This window comes from Carcharhinus amblyrhynchos, chromosome 4 (genome assembly GCF_965287045.1).
Source record: "Carcharhinus amblyrhynchos chromosome 4, sCarAmb.v2.hapA, whole genome shotgun sequence".
NCBI classification, from domain to species: domain Eukaryota; kingdom Metazoa; phylum Chordata; class Chondrichthyes; order Carcharhiniformes; family Carcharhinidae; genus Carcharhinus; species Carcharhinus amblyrhynchos.
In genome coordinates, this window is record NC_137327.1 from 46,734,918 (window position 1) to 46,753,154 (window position 18,237).

The 18,237-nt window shown below is 38.7% G+C and overlaps 1 protein-coding gene across 3 annotated transcripts in view; it reads left to right on the plus strand.

Moving 5' to 3' along the window:
- zdhhc1 (zDHHC palmitoyltransferase 1) overlaps nucleotides 1-18,237 on the plus strand; it is an 81,915-nt gene that overhangs the window by 30,542 nt on the left and 33,136 nt on the right. For all 3 annotated transcript variants that reach the window (XM_080187093.1, XM_080187091.1, XM_080187094.1), the window contains exons 5-8: nucleotides 2,447-2,571; nucleotides 6,424-6,579; nucleotides 10,746-10,858; nucleotides 15,344-15,429. In XM_080187093.1, the coding sequence (XP_080043219.1) occupies nucleotides 2,447-2,571; nucleotides 6,424-6,579; nucleotides 10,746-10,858; nucleotides 15,344-15,429 (480 nt within the window). The remainder of the gene's footprint in view (nucleotides 1-2,446; nucleotides 2,572-6,423; nucleotides 6,580-10,745; nucleotides 10,859-15,343; nucleotides 15,430-18,237) is intronic.

Below are 18,237 nucleotides of genomic sequence, written 5' to 3' on the forward strand. Positions count from 1 at the left end.
AAACTCACTATTGCCATTATTGTTGTTAAAGTATTGTTGTGGCCATTCTTTCTCTGTCCACAAAGGCTTTACTCAAGTCCATATAGACTATGTCTACCCCCTGCGCTCATCAACCTTCCTGGTCACTTCATCAAAGAACTCCACAAATTTGTAAGGCATGATGTCCTGTGCACAAAGCAGTGCTAACTGCTCCTAATCAAATCCAGTCTTTCCAAATGCCTGTATATCTTATCCCTCAGATTCCTCTCCAGTATTTACCCACCACAGATGTTAGGCTTACGGGTTTCTCAAGTTTTTCTTTGCAGCCCTCCTTAAATAAGGGCACATCATTTGCTATCCTCCAGTCTTTTGGTACTCATCCGTGGTTAATGAGTATGCAAATATCTCAGCCAGGGCTCCTGCCATTTCTTCTCCAGCTTCACACCGTATTATTGGATATATCTGGTCAGGGCCAGGAGATTTACTCACCTCCATACGTTTTAATACATCCATCACCTCCTCTACTGTAATGGGAACTGTCCCCAATATATCGCCACTAACTTTCCCAGGTTCCCAAGTCTTTACGTCTTTCTCTACGGTAAACACAGAGGAGAAATATTCATTGAGAACCTCACCCATCTCCTGCGGTTCTACGTGTGTTCACTTTGATCCTTGAGGCGTCCTATTTTCTCTCTAATTATTATTTTTCCCTTAATATACTTAAATAATTCCTTTGTATTCACCTTAATCCTCTCAGCCAAAGCTACTTCATGCCCCCTTTTTGTCCTCCTAATTTCCTTCTTGAAGATACACCTGTATCCCCTGCACATCTCTAGGGGATCCCTTGACTCCAGCTACTTGTACCTAAGCTACGCCTACGTATTTTTTTTCTGGCCAAAACCTCAATGTGTTTTGTCATCCAGGGTTCCCTACTCCTGCCAGACTTGCCCTTCACCCTAACAGGAACATAAAAACCCTGAACTTTAGCAATTTCACTTTTGAAGGCCTCCACTTGCTGCAGGTCCTTTTGCCCTCAAAGAAGTCAACCCTTGCAAGCCCCTCCTAATTCCATCAAAATTCACCTTGCCCCAATTTAGAGCTTTCAACTGTGGACCAGTTTTGCCCCTTTCCATAATTATTTTAAAATTAATAGAACTATAGTCACTGGTCCCAAAGTAATCCCCCACCATCACCTCAGTCACTTGCCCTGCCTTATTTCCCAAGAGGATGTCAAGTTTTGCCCTTTCCTGAGTAGGACCCTCCACAAAGTGCCTGAGGAAACTTTCCTGAATACACTTAACAAATTGCACCCCATCTAATCCATTAACACAATGGCTGTTAGGAAAATTAAAATCCCGAACTATGACAACCCTATTACTCCTGCAAGTCTCCCCAATCTTCCTGCATATTTATTCTTCGAATTCCCATTAACTATTTAGGAACCCACAGTACAACTCCAATAAGGTCACCATCCCCTTCTTATTTCTTAGTTCCGCCCACATAGCCTTGTTGGATGATCTCTCAGTTGTTTCATTTGACTGCTGCCGAGATGCTCCCTTTAATCAAGAATGCAACTCTCCCTCCTATCTTTCCTCCAGCTCTGTCTGCCTAAAGCATCTGTATCCTGGAACAATAAGCTACCATGTTTCAGTCATGGCTATAATATCCCAGTCCCACGTACCTATCCATGCCCTGAGTTCATCAGCTTTTCTTGTCAGCTCTCTTGCATTGAAATAGATGCAATTTAATCCAACACGTTTTCTTCGCTCCCTGCCATGCTCTTGCCTATCATGTTTATTCATCTTGCTGTTGCTGTGAACTGCATCTCTTTTCAGCCTCTCATTTGCTTCCCTGCTGCTGAGGATCCCACCCCCCCAGCCAATCTAGTTTAAACCCTTCCTTGCAGCACTATCAAATCTGCCTCCCAGGATATTGGTCCTGTCCAGTTCAGATGCAACCAGATCCTCTTAAACAGGCCACCTCTGCTTCAGAAAAAATCCCAGTAATCTAAGAATGTGAATCCCTACCCCTGTACCAATTCTTTAGCCGTGCATTCATCTGCCATATTACTAATTCTCACTAGCACGTGGCAGTGAAAGTAATCCAAAGGTCACCACCCTCGGTCCTGCTTCTTAAACTTTTTCCTAGCTCTCTATAATCATTCCTTAGGACTTCATCCCTATTTCTATTTGCATCATTTGTGCCGACGTAATGAGTATTATTTCCTGATGTTTCATAAAATTTATTTCTTTTTTTGCTAAAAACAGTCATCTTTTATACAGTGGGTTTGCCCCTTTAATTATTTGTCTTTGACATCAGAACACCACTATCAACATGTTTTGGTGAGTAGTGGAGTTCTTAGAATTTTGTGAATCATTGCAATCCTGTTGTAAATGAATGAGCAGACGTAGTTCCATGTACTTCATATTGTACAATATTATGTTTAATTTGTTGCTTTTTCATCTAGGCATTTCTTGAACTGTGTTATCTCTGCTGTCCTTGGCATTCTGGCGATTGTCTGCATTGCATCCTTTGTGTTTATTGAATACTTTGTTGATGCAAATAGGCTTCGCACCAACCAGAAATTTGAAAGTAAGTTACTCTAGTAGAATCTCAATTCTAGTATATCCACATGATCTATAACTCTCTATACAAGTATTGTTATTTTAATGCCTATTTTAATTGCATGTAAACAGAGTCTGAACAATTTGAGAGTTGTTTAAATAGTTTGGTTCTATGTTGAATATCTTTCTCTATTTTCTACCGTTTGCTCACTTCCTTACTCAGGTCACCAAAAAAAATAGAGTGGGAGAACTGGTTAGTCCTTGAACCCTGTGTTTGACTTTTGACAGCCAGTTGGTGAAGGACAAGACCAGAAGTTCATCTTTGTTTAAGATTTATTTACAAGTGAGGCATTAAAAGTGTAATACTCCGAACTCTATAATCCACCACAAGTGTCAATAAAACTTTCTCTTTATATGCACAAGTAGCTATCCAAAGAGTACCCCATCTTATACACTTAACCTTAATGTATATAATGAATACCCTGAGATCAGTTATAAACACGCTACAGCTCTACTGACTGATATTAGCTAAATGGTTCTGTGCTATACCATTTTTTATATAATCATCAGGGTTTCTACAAATGCTATTAGCTATCATAAAGCAAGATATGTCTGGATTTTCTGATTATTTTAAAAATGTCACAGATGGGAAAAGTAGCTTTTTTTAAATTGTACCCATTAATATACATTTATCTGAGCAAAAGCAGGTTTTTATTCATTTGAGGTCTCATGAAAAACATTGTTTATATTTTGAACAAAAATGTGTATATTATCTGCTTTTGATGTGAATCACCTTTTGCTCATTAGTTACAGAAATTATTTCTTTACATTGGGAGACTTGTTTCTTCTGCTTCTTGATAAGTATGCTCATAAGAGGTCACCTGATTTTGTTTTGAATTCTCACATCTTTCATGAGAACAAGTACCATTGATTGGAACACAAATCAAGATTTTTAGGGCTTCATGGTATAATTAAATCCCTCTGATTAAAATCTGTAAATTCTGAATTCTTGATTTCTAACAGGTGGATCCTCAGCTGTGCCTGACCTAACATGGTACAAATAACTATTATTCATTAATCAAATTTTAAGTTCATATATTAGTGTCACAAGTAGGCTTACATTAACACTGCAATGAAATTACTGTATAAATCCCCTAATCAACACGCTTCAGCGCCTGTTCAGGTTCACTGAGGAAAACGTGGCCAATCCACCTAACCAGCACGTCTTTCACCCTGTGGGGGGAAACCGGAGCACCCAGAGGAAACCCATGCAGACACAGGGAGAACGTGCAGACTGCACACAGTCAGTGATCCAAGCCTAGAATCTAACCCAGGTCTCTGCCACTGCCACCATGCTGCCCAAGTAGCATTTATTAAGCAAGGTTTTACATATACTTAATAAAAAAACAGTGAAAACAACATGTAAGTCTCTTATCCCTCAAATTCCTTTAGCTTCTTTAGTGTTGCCAGCAAAGTTGATGGCTTTCTCTTCTATCTCAGATGTTGAACTGTGCCTTAGAAGAATCATACCACAGAAGCTATGGTAAAACTGCCATCTGTTTATGATCCAGCAGATGTTGCTCTATCTATGTATCACAACTTAAAATCAAAAGTCTTGTCAGAATTTTGTTTAAACAGTAAATTTAAACATTTATTAACAAAAGAATGTTTTAAGCAGAGAGGATTTCTGTAACGTAATCAAAATTTCCATTACAGAATGTTCCACAAAGGAATTCCACTTGACAAGTGAAACACCCTCTAGGCAGTACTCCCTTGTAGATGTTTACGTACAAAGCTGCAGTAATATTGCCACAAGTCTGTAGGAAAGGCATATCATAGGACTTCTCTTTTCCAGGAGAGTTTCAAAAATTAATGTAGAAATTCAAGAAACTTCCAAATCAAAAAAACCCTTTCTGAAAAGCAGCTCCTTTTCTGGCTTGGCTGGAATGTCTTCTTCCTAGCTCTTCTCTAAACATGGAGCACTACTCCAGGAGGTCTCATATCGCCACAGTTCAAACAAAGCCCAATATCACTCCTAAAATATCCTCCTTTCTCTTTCATCTTAGATTCCATGCCCTTAATATCTCTTTGAACTTAACATTCCCACAATTAAAAAAAAATGTTGTCCCTATTGCCCCTCTTTCAGGTCAAATAAAATGACCATTCCTTGTGTATTTATGACCGTTTCCAAGTTGTAAAATTTTTTAACCCCCAGTAACAATCCAAACCTTTTTCTTATCTCCTAATGCAAATTTCTACACAATGTTTATTTACTTACAGAAATCCATGTGACCATACCTTCATTAAAATGCATGCCTTTAGCACTTCCATTTCTTTTGATATCTTACACCTCACAAACTGTCTTCAATTGATTTAAATTGGTTCCACACACACACAGACCTACAAACCTGCTTCACAGAACAATATGAATAAAAGCAAAGATTCCAGTTTTCCAACTTTTATCCCCATTTATTATTATTCTGGAATCCCTTATTTGGAAATGGTCCTCTTCCTTTAGCTTGGGTAGAGATCATCTGGTGTCACCTTACCTCTTTAACTAGAGTCATATAGACAAAAGACAAATATCCATCCCTTGTTCCCTGGACCCCCAAAGTTTACATCCCATTGTGAACAAATTACAAATTTCCTTTAGATACTGAGCAGTTAGAAATAATGTCACATTCTTTTCAACATGTTTTAACCCAAATCTCAAATATACTGAAGATGGTCTTCAGAGAGTTAGTACAGACTCAGATGAAGGGTAATCCAGACTCAATGTTTGTTCTATTCTCCCTCTGCAGATGCTGTCAGACCTGCTGAGATTTTCCAGAATTTACTGTTTTTGTCTCAGATTCAAGCGTCCATGTTATTTTGCCTTTAGCTTGGATTTGAATTTCTTTATTAATCTACACCAATGTAACTCAGGTCTTAAATATGCTGTCTTGTTGAAAATTCTTCTGTTTAGGAAGATAGTTATTTATATTGTATGTTTCTGGATTAGGTACTCTTAATTGTATATACCATGCAATCTTAATTTGAAATTGCTTAATTCAAATGATGCATTGAAGTTATGCGGAAATATTTCCTGCACTGAATTTGAATTCTGAGATGATTTGTATTTTGTTTCACAAAAGTTGGCTTTGAATTAGGCTCCACTGGTTTTGTATTCTTTGCCTTTGTTTATGTGAACCTCAGTATGAGTTAATGCACCTCCATGTGCACAGATGTGAAAATACTATATTATCAGATCTTTGGTTGTTAACTAAATTTGATGCATTTTATTTGTATAGGTATAAAACTTAAGAATAGTCTTATGTTTTTAGGTAAACGTCAAGAAGTATTTTTGCATTCCGTGTATGCAACCTTTGAGTTGTCCAGGTGAAAGATTTAAATCAGTTTAACATACTCCTTATTGTATATTTCCAAATAATCCCATTGATTTTGATTATCAAAAGCCCTTTGATGGAGATGGATTCTGTTATCCCTTTGGGTATATAATAGAAATAGGAAGATAATGGAGTCTTTAAAATTGTGGCAAACAAAAATGAAAGCAACAGCAGATATCAGATTTTTGAAGCAAGTACAGCACAGTTAAACAATGCATTGTTTTATCCACCAAGACAAAGATTAGGCCCACAAGTTACAAAAGGGACACTAATATATCTGAGAGCCAGCATCTACTGTAATACTTCGTCCTGCAAAAAATTTGATGGATATTCAGAAATACTGATAATTGGAGTGCAGTAAGTGGAGGTTTTACTGTCCCGAAACTTTGCAAATAGACCCAAAGTTATGAAGAAGTAAACATGTTGGGAGAGAATTGCAGTGGAGTTTAATGACAATTAATGAAGCATTTTATACCTTTCTTTAATTTTAACAGCTATAAATGATACAGATATCTGGTTTGCATTTCTGCCCTATGCCCCTGTTCGTACTACTGCTGCTGTCATTCTTATTGTGTCTGCGATGACTGTTCTACTAGGTCTGATTTCAGTGTCACTTTTGGGTCAACTTCTGTGCTTCCACATCTACCTCAGTAAGTAACATATAAGATGTTTGCTGTATTTATCTTATCAATAGGATTCTTATTGCACTGTTAAAGAAATTCAGATTTTCTTTTAAGCACTAAATTAGATATTGAACTTTATCTGATTAATTTATTATTATTGTCACATGAAAATTATTGTTTCTTGCATGCTATGCAGACAAAACATATTGTTCATAGAGAAGGAAACAAGAGAATGCAGAATGTAGTGTTACAGCCATAGTTAGAGTGCTGTGTACCTGCTAAATGGTTATTTTTAAATATTGGGGGGGTCTTTCGGGTATTATTTTTGAATATTGGGCTTGATAAAATTTCAGTGGCAGACAGTTGCACAAATCTGTTAATTAGTTATCTAATTTGACATATTATAGAAAATAATTCTGTTTTTAGAATATTGAAACTAAACCATTTGCCACAGGGAGGCTGGATAATCCTACTTTAGGGCGGCACGGTAGCACAGTGGTTAGCACTGTTGCTTCACAGCTCCAGAGACCTGTGTTTGATTCCTGGCTTGGGTCACTGTCTGTGTGGAGTTTGCACATTCTCCTTGTGTCTACGTGGGTTTTCTCTGGGTGCTCTGGTTTCCTCCCATAGTCTAAAGATGTGCGGGTTAGGTTGATTGGCCATGCTAAAATTGCCCCTTAGTGTCCTGAGACGCATGGGTGAGAGGGATTAGTGGGTAAAATATGTAGGCATATTGGGGCTAGGGTCTGGGTGGGATTGTGGTTGGTGCAGATTCGATGGGCTGAATGGCTTCTTTCTGTACTGTAGGGTTTCTATGATTTACTTTACAATAATCCATTTAAAGCAGGAATTTGTTCATTGCCACCACAAAAACTCATGTTAAAGTATGAACTTTATTGTGTTAGCAAACAGTAATTTGATTCCTACCATTTCTGTGCTGTTTCAAGGGACTGGGCATTGCAGATTCCAAAACATGCATGGTATTTCTGAATAAGATTTATCCATATTGTCTGTGGGGTTGATGGGGAAGAAGGAGGAAATTGTATGACTTTGGCATATTTACTTTATGGATGTGGTGTTGTAACAATTACATTACTGGGCTAGAAGTCTGAACTAATAATCCAAATATGTGAATTCAAATCTATGCATGGTAGCTTGAGAATTTGAAAGAGAATTTTAAATATATAGAAAAGTAAAACCAGTTCGCACATGATTTTTTTAAAAAACTGTTATCCTTATGTGGCTTTTGCTTTGTTACTCCAGTCCCACGCCAATGCCATTGATTCTTTGCTGCCCTCAGTTTATCAAACCTCTCAGAACAAACAGGCAATGCCCATTTTGATCAAGAGGTCAGCGAGAGCAGGGAAGCCTTTGACGAACTTTTATCTGAGGTCACCATTACAGACGCCTTTTCAAAGGTCAACCCATGGAAAGCAACTGGCCCGGATGGGGTACCCAGATGAGCACTCAAATGCTGTGCAGACCAGCTGGCAGGGGTATTCACAGATATTTTCAACATCTGCTTACAACAATCTGAGGTCCCTATCTGCTTGAAGAAGATGACCATCATCCTTGTACCAAAGAAAAGCCAGACTTTGTGCCTTAATGCCTATCATATACTGGCTCTGACATTCATCATTATGAAATGCTTCAAAAACATTTCAATCATGGCATAAATCAGTTCCGGCTTCCCAGATTGCCTGGATCCACTACAGTTTGTCTACCACCGCAACAGGTCCACAGCAGACGTCATTGCCCTGGCCTCCAACCTTGGAACATCTAGATAACAAAGCCACCAACGTCAGACTCTTATAATCACTACAACTCAGCCTTCAACACCATGATTCCTACAAAACTCACCTCCAAGCTCCATGGCCTGGGGCTTGGCTCCTCCCTCTGCAACTGGATCCTGAACTTCCTAACCCACAGACCGCAATCAGTAAGAATAGGCAACAACAGATCCACGATCATTCTCAACACTGGTGCCCCACAAGGCTATGTCCTCAGTCCTTTACTATACTCCTTTATACACCAATGACTGTGTGGCCAAATTCCCCTCCAACTTGATTTTCAGGTTTGCTGATGACACCATCATAGTGGGTTAGATCTCAAACAATGACGAGATAGAGCATAGGAATGAGATAGAGAATCTGATGAACTGGTGCGATGACAATAATCTCTCCTTCAATGTCAACAAAATGAAGGAGATAGCCATTAACTTCAGGAAGTGTAGTGGAGGACATACTCCTGTCTACATCAATGGGCACAAAGTAGAAATGATTGAAAGCTTCAAGTTTTTAGGTGTCCAGATTACCAACAACCTGTCTTGGTCCCCCTCAAGCTGACACTATAGTTAAGAAAACCACCAACGTCTCTACTTTCTCAGAAGACTAAGAAAATTTGGCATGTCTGCTACGACTCTCACCAATTTTTACAGGTGCACCTTAGAAAGCATTCTTTCTCGTTATATCACAGCTTGCTATGGCTGCTACTTTGTCCAAGACCGCAAGAAACTACAAAGGGTCGTGAATGAAGTCCTGTCGTGCTTTGTCTGTATTTCGTGCAACAAACAATACTTTTCATTGTATCCCAATACATAATGACAACAAATCAAATCAATAAAATGCCAGCTTGTAAACCACATGCTCATTCTGAGGTTGATTATTTATAAACAAAAGGTTTAATAACTGAACATGAAGATAACCATGAACCAATTTTTAAAATTTCATTCATAGGATGGAGTCATCGCTGGTTATTGCCCTTTCCAAATTACCCTTAAGAAGATGGTGATGAGCTGTTGGTGGTGTAGGTACACCTCTGATGCTGGGGCTTAAGAAGGCAGTTCCAGGATTTTGATCCAGTGGCAGAGAGCAGGGGAGGTGGTTTGCAAGGGAACATGCAGGTGGTAATGTTCCCATGTATCGATTTTCCGTGAACTTCCACATAGTAGTGGTCATGGGCAGTATAAATACATGAATTGAAATGCAAAATTTCCAAATAGAGACATTATTAAACTAATCAATTCAGAGGGGTATGGGAAATCTTTTCAAGAAACAAAGAGTTATCGTTAAACTTTCTTCTGAAGATATCTCATTCTAAGGAATGGTGCTGTGATGCCCAGTGCCCTCATCAAATGTGGTGAATGTTGGCAGGGAGTTTAACCATGAAAAGCACCCCATTTGAACGAAATCCTACCTCATCCTCAAAAATGCAAAGCTATATAACTGGAAATCTCTTTGATTAATGTCACAGAATTTGCATTCCCTACAGCAGGCAGATACAACCTCAATTTTACATGCCATTGCAAAAGTCTCCCTCACCACTGCACTGCAGAACTCGTCCAGATTATGTGTGAGGTTTGAACTCTTAACCTTTCTGTATTACAAGCAAATGTGCTATTACTGAATTGAACTGGTGCTTTTCATGGTCACAGACAAGTTCTGTGTGATTTTCAGTCCATTAATCAATCTAAAATTGTGGGCAGTGTTAGACTTTTTGATCAGCACGTATTCGAAAAATTGTAAGAAGTCTCATTAAAACAGGCTTAAAATCCAACAGATTTATTTGGAATCACGTGCTTTAGGAGCGCTGCTGATTACTCACCTGATGAAGGAGCAATGCTCCAAAAGCTCGTGATTCCAAACAAACCTGTTGGACTTTAGCCTGGTGTTGTGAGACTTCTTACTGTGACCATTCCAGTCCAATGCTGGCATCTCCACATATTGAAAAAATTGTAACCAGCATGTTCACATAATATTGCTGCAGAAGAAATCATTTGAACTTTTTGAAGATAGAAACCCATATAATGGTATGGTTTAATAGGGAAGAACAGTTTGTTTGTTGATTTGAAAAATTAAGTTTAAAAAATTGACACTAAAAGAAGTGCAGGTATCCAAAACCTCTTGACATATCACCCAGGAGTAAAAGTCAAACTTCAAAAAACTCTTTAGTGTCTAGCACTGAGTTTTACAAAGTGAAGATTTTTATTTTATTCTTTTGGGAAAATATCAAGGTCTTTCAGCATATTTACCTGGATATATTTTTCAGTTCACAGTCATGTGTTTCTCATTTATTTACTTTCAAAACCATCACTAATATCACAAACGAGTTTTGGAACTGTTTTTCACCTTTCTGAATGCTGTGTTTATAATGTAGAAATTGCAGATTGTGCACATGTCATTTTCTTTTCTTAGTGTGGAACAGGCTAAGCACTTACGAATATATTGTACGCCAGCGTCATCGGCGAGGGTCCAAGGTCTCGCCCAAGAATCCAAAGGCACAGGAATCTCCATTGAAATCCAATCAGGTAGACAGGTTTAAGCTTAATGTGATTTGTAGAAAGTATAATTTGTACACTTCAAAACTTGCACTTTGCATGAATGTTAACTTCCCAGGGCCAAATTATTGGAAATATTCATGGTGGACTAACAGTGCTTTTTCAAACCTTCTTTGGGGTAAGAAGGAGGTGAATTGCCACAGCTCTTGTTACAGTATAATATAGATGACGATGACAGCTGAAGAAAATAATTTTTACACTTTATTTCAAATAGCAAAAGTGCTGTTTATAATTTGCCATTCTGCAATGGATTGGATAGCTATAGGAATATTTGAGGAGGCTGTGGAAGAGCCAAACTTGGAATAACTTCAAAATAAAATAGTTAATGCATATAAAACAATGTTAACTAAAAGTACAAATGACACAGGAGCAGGCCAATCTGCCCATCTTGTCTATTCTGATTGTCCACTTCCCAGTCTTTTCTCCATAGTCCTGCAATCTCTTCTCTTTAGATAATTATTCACTTCCTTTTGAAAGTCTTGATTGAATCTGCCTTCACCACATTCAGGCAATGCATTCCAGATCCTAACCACTCGCTGTGTTTTTTAAAAAAGCTTTTTCTTATGTTGCCTTTGATTTATTTTTTGCAAATGGCATTAAACTGTCTCTTTGTTTCTTGACCCTTCTGCTAATGGGAACAGTTTCTCCCTACCGTCGTCCAGACCTTCATGATTTTCAACATGTCTATTTTCTTGCAATCTTCTTTCCCATTAAGAAGGAGAATCGTCTCAGTTTCACCTTTCCAGTGGTAAACTAATTAACTAATAAGCATTATACTGCAGCTTCCACTGATCTGTTAACTTGTCTATAACCTTCTGCAGTTTAACTAAAATCTCACCCCAGAACCGTTCTTGTAAATCTTTTCTACTTTCTATGTGGTGCCCAAAATTATGTACAGTCCTCCAGTTAATGCCAAACCAAACTTGTAAAGATTCATCAGAATTTTCTTGCTTTTGTACTCTATGCCTCAATTTATAAAGCAAAGAATTCCATATGTCCTCTTAACCACTTTCTCAACCTGCCCTTCCATCTTCAGCAATTTGTGTACATATACCTCCAAGCCGCTTGCTCCTACACCCACTTTAAAACTATATCTTTTATCTTCCCCTTTCCTCCTATCCTTTTCCTTGGTCCCATCAAATCACATGACTCTAAGAATAGCAAAGGAAGGAAGAACTTGCATTACATAGCATCATTCATGACCAAAGGACATCCGAAAGTGCTATACAATCACCAAAGTATTTTTAAATGTAGTGTAATGTAGGAAATGTGGCAGCCATTAGTCCACTGAAAGGCCCCACAAATAGTAATAAAATCGTGACCAGATAATCTGATTTAATTACAATGTTTTGAGGGCTAAATATTGGTGAGAACGCAAGGGAGAACTGTTGTATTCCAGAAGCCATTTGATTAAAGATGATACTGGAGCCATTAGTTACAGTTTTACATTTATTTATGGAATAAAGCATTACAAACATAACACCTCCCAATTTAACCACACCACAGTTTGAATAAGTGTTTATGTGCTCAGGTGAAACCTGAGTTTACATTTATTTTAATGATTTGGGTAGAGGAACAGGCTGTAATTACTTTGAGAGCCTATGCAAACTAAGGAAAACTGCAGAAGGTTATAGACAAGTTAACAGATCGGTGGAAGCTACAGTATAATTCTAAAAAGAGGAAGCATATTTTCAGTAAAGCTGGAAAGGCAATTTGTCCAAAGTGATAGGACTCTTAAGAGAATGGGGGGCATCTGAAAATGTTTAAATGTATAAATGCAGGTTTTAAAAAGTCTAATCGACTGCAGATTATTATAAGAACATGATAGATCATCGATCTGAGACATGGGCAGGCTTTTTGAGGCCAGATGGGACAGAACAGGAGGTGGGCAGGCAGACTTACATAAAAACAATCAGTTTTCTCGTAACATCTGCCCTCGAATCATCTTTAAGAAGGTTTCTTGGAGGCAGAATGGCCACCTGTTTGCAAGCAATGGATAGCCAATTGAGGTGATTTCTGAGACTTTCGAAGCAACTGGAATCTTCTGGCCGAAGCAGAGCCAGTTAAACAGACTGCCTCCTAATGGAAAGAGGAAGGTGCTGTGCTTCATGCTGCTAGGCTCCCCCTCCTCCCACCCATACCCATCATGATTGTTATGCCACAGCAGCAGCTTCTAGCCATCCAGAGAAGGAGTCTCTACTATCATGACCGGCAGTTATGACCTCTTTTTTTAATTTGAATTTTATTACCTGAACTTCAGTTCATTAACTCTGTCCCTCCCTCCTGATGCTGCCAGACCTGCTGAGTATTTCCCAGTGTTCTTTTTTAATTTAACATTTCCATCATCTGCAGTTTTTAGTTTTTGTACTTAGCTTATATTTTCTTGATTTTAGGAGTTTGAGGGGTGATCTTTTCAAGCTGTTTAAAATGCTTTCAGGATTTGATAAGGTAACTACAAAGAAATGGTTTCTTTGAGTAGTACAATCAAGAACCAAGCATGTGATCTCACGATTAGAGCCAAGTCATTTGGGAGCAAAACCAGGAAACACCTTTTCACAAAACAGGTTACAAAAATTTAGAATACTTTCCCCTAAAGACTGATTGCTGGAACAATTCAGAACTTTCTAGACAAATATATTTTTATTTGCTAAAGGTATTGATATACTTTTATTTTATGCATTTGATGATGTACCAATATGTGTTTGCTATTTAATTTTCAAATGTTGATAGTTATATTGCATAACAGCGTTTAAGATTGGATACTTTTGATTCCAACATTATTTCCCCTTCTCTCCTGAAGTGAGTGACTTGAGTAACAGCACAGTTCCTATTATAGCCAAACTTGTCTCTGCTCTTACCAGCCACCCCACATATATGGATATTCCAGCAGAGGTTATTGTATGTGGTAATCTGAAATGAGATCTGGGATCTTTCTGCTCTTTTACCAACTCTCAACCATCAATAAAGTGATGGAATGGTGTCATCAACAGTGCTATTGAGCAGCAGCTGCTCAGCAATAACCTGCTCAATGACACCCAGTTTGGGTTTTGCCAGGGTCCCTCAGCTCCTGACCTCATTACAGTCTTGGTTCAAACATGGACAAAAGAGCTGAATTCTAAAGGAGAGATGAAAGTGACAGTCCTTGACATCAAGGCCACATTCGACCCAGTGTGGCATTAAGCAACCCTAGCAAAACTGGAATCAATGGTTATCGGGGACAAACACTCCACCGGTTAGAATCATACCTGGTACAAAGAAAGATGGTAGTGGAGGGCATGTTATCTCAGCTCCAGGACTTGTCTGCAGGAGTCCCTCAGAGTAGTGTCCTAGGTCCAACAATCTTCTGTTGCTTCATCAATGACCTTGCCTCTGTCATAAGGTCAGAAGTGGTTGCACAATGTTCGGCACCATTCATGTCTCTTCAGATACTGGAGCAGCCCGTGTTCAAATGCAGAAAGGTCTGGACAATATCCAGGCTTAGGCTGACAAAAGACAAGTAACATTTGTGCCACAGAAGTCTAAGCAATGACCATCACGAATAAGAATGGTGTTACTATCACTGAATCCCCCACATCCTTGGTGTTACCATTGACCAGAAACTCAACTGGACTCACAACATAAACATTATGGCTAGGAATACTGCGGCAAGTAACTCGCCTCCTGACTCCCCAAAGCCAATCTACCATCTACAAGACACAAGTCAGGAGTGTGGTGGAATACTCCCCACTTTCCTACATTGGTGCAGCTCCAACAGCACTCAAGAAGCAAGACACAATCCAGAACAAAGCAGTCCGCTTGGCACCACATCTACAAACATTCAATCCCTCGATCATCAACATTCAATAGTAACAGCAGTGTGTACCATCTACAGGATGCACTGCAGTAATTCACCAAAGATCCTCAGTCAGCGCCTTCCGAACCCACAACCACTTCCATCTAGAAGGACAAGGGTGGCAGATACATGCGATCACCACCACCTGCAAGTTCCCCTCCAAGCCACTCACCATCCTGACTTGGAAATATATCGCCGTTCCTTCGCAGTTGCTGGGTCAAAATCCTGGAATTCCCTCCCTAACATTATTGTGGGTTAACCCACAGTACATGGACTGCAGCGATTCAAGAAGGTAGCTTACCACCACTTCTCAAGGGCAACTAGGGATGGGCAATAAATGCTGGCCAGCCAGCGACACCCATGTCCCACGACTGGAAAAAAAAATCCCTGATGTATGTTTACCCACCGATCTATCTAGGAAATTAAAGCAATAAAGCATTTTATTCCTAGTGGTGATTTAATTGCATTCCAACTGTGGAAGCAATCAATAAAGAGAAACACTCATTTGGCAGAATAAAATATGATGCTGGTGATGCTAACTTTGAGAGAAGCAAACCTTTTAACAAATTTTTTTACTACAGTTGCAGAAACTCATGTGAAATGGGTACTTCTATGTTTTCCAGAATGTTGGAAGTGCAGGATCTCTTGGATACACAAATAATGGAATTCAGTTCAAAAGCACCTCATTAACAGCATCACTGACAAAGGAGTAAGTGTTCATTACAAATTTATTTTCCGAATAAAATTAAACAATTAATGGAAGCGCTATATTAAATGTATAATATTCAACTATGCAAATTTGCCATTTATATAGGCAAATCAACTAAAATCCTTGTATTAATATGCAACTAAATTACAATTCAAAAGAAGAAATGAGGAAACACTGTTACTGTCAGTAATATAACATATAGAATGAGAGGAAATTGTGGTGGCTAATACTCTAGCTTGTTCTGTGGGAGTGCATTCGTTTGCTTCTCAGGAGGTGGTATCATCCTATGTTTTGAACACTCTAATGATGCCTCTTGCTCCTAGATTGATTCAACATGTTGCTAGGTTAATGCATAATTTAAATTCAAATTCCCTGTAATATGAGGTCCTCTGGTGAGTAGGACATATGTTGACCCACATCTTGTACGTTAGTTGGTTTCTTTTTTCGAAACTGGTTGGTATGTGAGGCATTAGACTTTTAATGTACACATTTTATTCTTAAAGCTATCCAAAATTGTGTGTTTTCTATTCCATTGCAATGTAAATGATTCATGGTGTGGACTTCCAAGTGTGCTTTATATTTTTCCAACTTAGTTAATTTTGGTCGACATCATGAATGGAATATTTCATGAAAATGGCATCAACTTCCGATACCAAATGCTGGCTTTGAGTTAAAAGAACAAATGCTTTCACATATGATTCATTTTGTCCTGTCAGGCGAGTATTAGGTCTGTTGCAAATTTTTATTTACTTGAAGACTAACCTTTTAACCTCTCCCACTAAAGCTAATTTTTCATAAAACACTACAGTTAGAATTTTTTTCCCCAAAACTGGCTTAATGCATCCCGCTGGTCTCTCTTCTGTTGACTAATAAACACTACCATCCCTCTTTTCCTAATTGCATCCAATTGCTTCCTTTTTCAGGCTGGCAAGAATTAATGAGATGTGCCACAGCGATCAGTGTTTGGACCTCATCTGTTTACAATTTACATAAATGACTTGGATGAGGGGATGATTGTCAAATTTGATGATCACTCAAAGATAAGCAGGAAAGTAAGTTGTAAAGAGGTCATATAGATACATTTAAGTGAATAAGTAAATACCTGGTAAATGGGGTGTAAATTGGAAAATTGTGAAATTGTCCATTTTGGCTAGAAGAATAAAAAAGAAGCATACATTAATAGTAAACGATTGCAGAGCTCTGAAGTGCAGAGGGATCTGGATGTCCCAGTCCATATTATCACAAAAGTGATAGGTAAGCTAGTAACTAGGAAAGCTAGTAGACAGTAGTTACTTATTGTGAGGAGAATTGAATACAAAAATAGGGATGTTATGCTTCAGTAATACAGGGCACTTGTGAGACTACATTTGGAGTTCTGTGACCACAATTGTACAGCAATTTCACATTTTCCCACGATGTACCCCATTTGCCAGGTCACTGCCCGCTCATTTAACCTATCTATTTCTTTTTGCAGCCTCTATGTCCTCTTTACAACTTACAAATTTGGCAATCATCCCTTCATTCAACATTTATATGAATCATAAACAAATTAGGAAGAATGTAAATCATTGGAAATAGTTCAGAGAACGTTTAGCAGACTAATACTTGGAATCGGTGGGTTGCCTTATCAGGCAAGATTGTACAAGCGAGTCTTGTCTCTGCTGGGGTTAGAGTAAGGGACAACTTGATTGAAATCTATAAGATCGTGAGGCTCTTGACAGGGTGGATGTGGGGAGGATGTTTTCTCTTATGGTGATAATCTACAACTGTTTAAAAATAAGGATTTTCTCATTTAAAACAGAGATGAGGCGAAATGTTTTCTTTGAGGCCCATGGGTCTTTGGAACTTTTTTCCCTTTAAAAGGTAGTGAAAACAAAATCTTTGAATACTTTTAAATACTTTGATAGATTTTTGGTAAGCAAAAGGGTGATAAGGAGTAGGCAGCATGCAGGTTTGAGGGCCGTGATATTATTAAGTGGTGGAACAAGCTTGAGAGGTGAATGGCCTACTCCTTTTTCATATGTTCTCTCCTCCACAAATGTGGTTATTTCCCTCACCCGCCCCCATCTTCCACCCACCAGCCTTCCACCTTGCACCAGAATAGCATGAGATTGAGCCTCTGGATCTTCCATGCTTCTGAAATCCACCAGGGCATACCTCAGCCTTCCGATCACCAGAGCTTCTACATCCCACTTCATCTTTTTCAGCTTATCCTAGGATCTCAGAGCATGATTGAGAGTTGGGGAGGAAGGCATGCAAGACTTCAAAAAGACTCAACATTCTTTGTCGAAAATGAAACCAGCAATCATTGTATTGGGCATGAAAAATGGATCTTTCTTTCCTAGTTTTAATTTGAAAATAACTGGGCAATGCATTTAAAAGAAATACAGATTCTGTTGGAAATCTCACGTGAGAAACATTCGAATCGGAAGAAGAACTGCATTGCCCAGTTATTTTCGAATTAAAACCAGGAAAGAAAGATCCATTTTTCATGCCCAATATAATGATTGCTGGTTTCATTTTCAACAAAGAATGTTGAGTCTCTTTGAAGTCTTGCACGCCTTCCTACCCAACTCTCAACCATGCTGTGAGATACTAGGATAAGCTGAAAAAGATGAAGTGGGATTTGGAAGCTCTGGTGATTGGAAGGCTGAGGGTATGCCCTGGTGGATTTCAGAAGCATGGAAGATCTCAATCTCATGCATTTTGGTGCAAGGTGGAAGGCTGGTGGGTGGGGGACGGGGGGCAGGGGAGGGAAATAACCACATTTGGGGAGGAGAGAACATATGAAAAAAGAATAGGCCAATC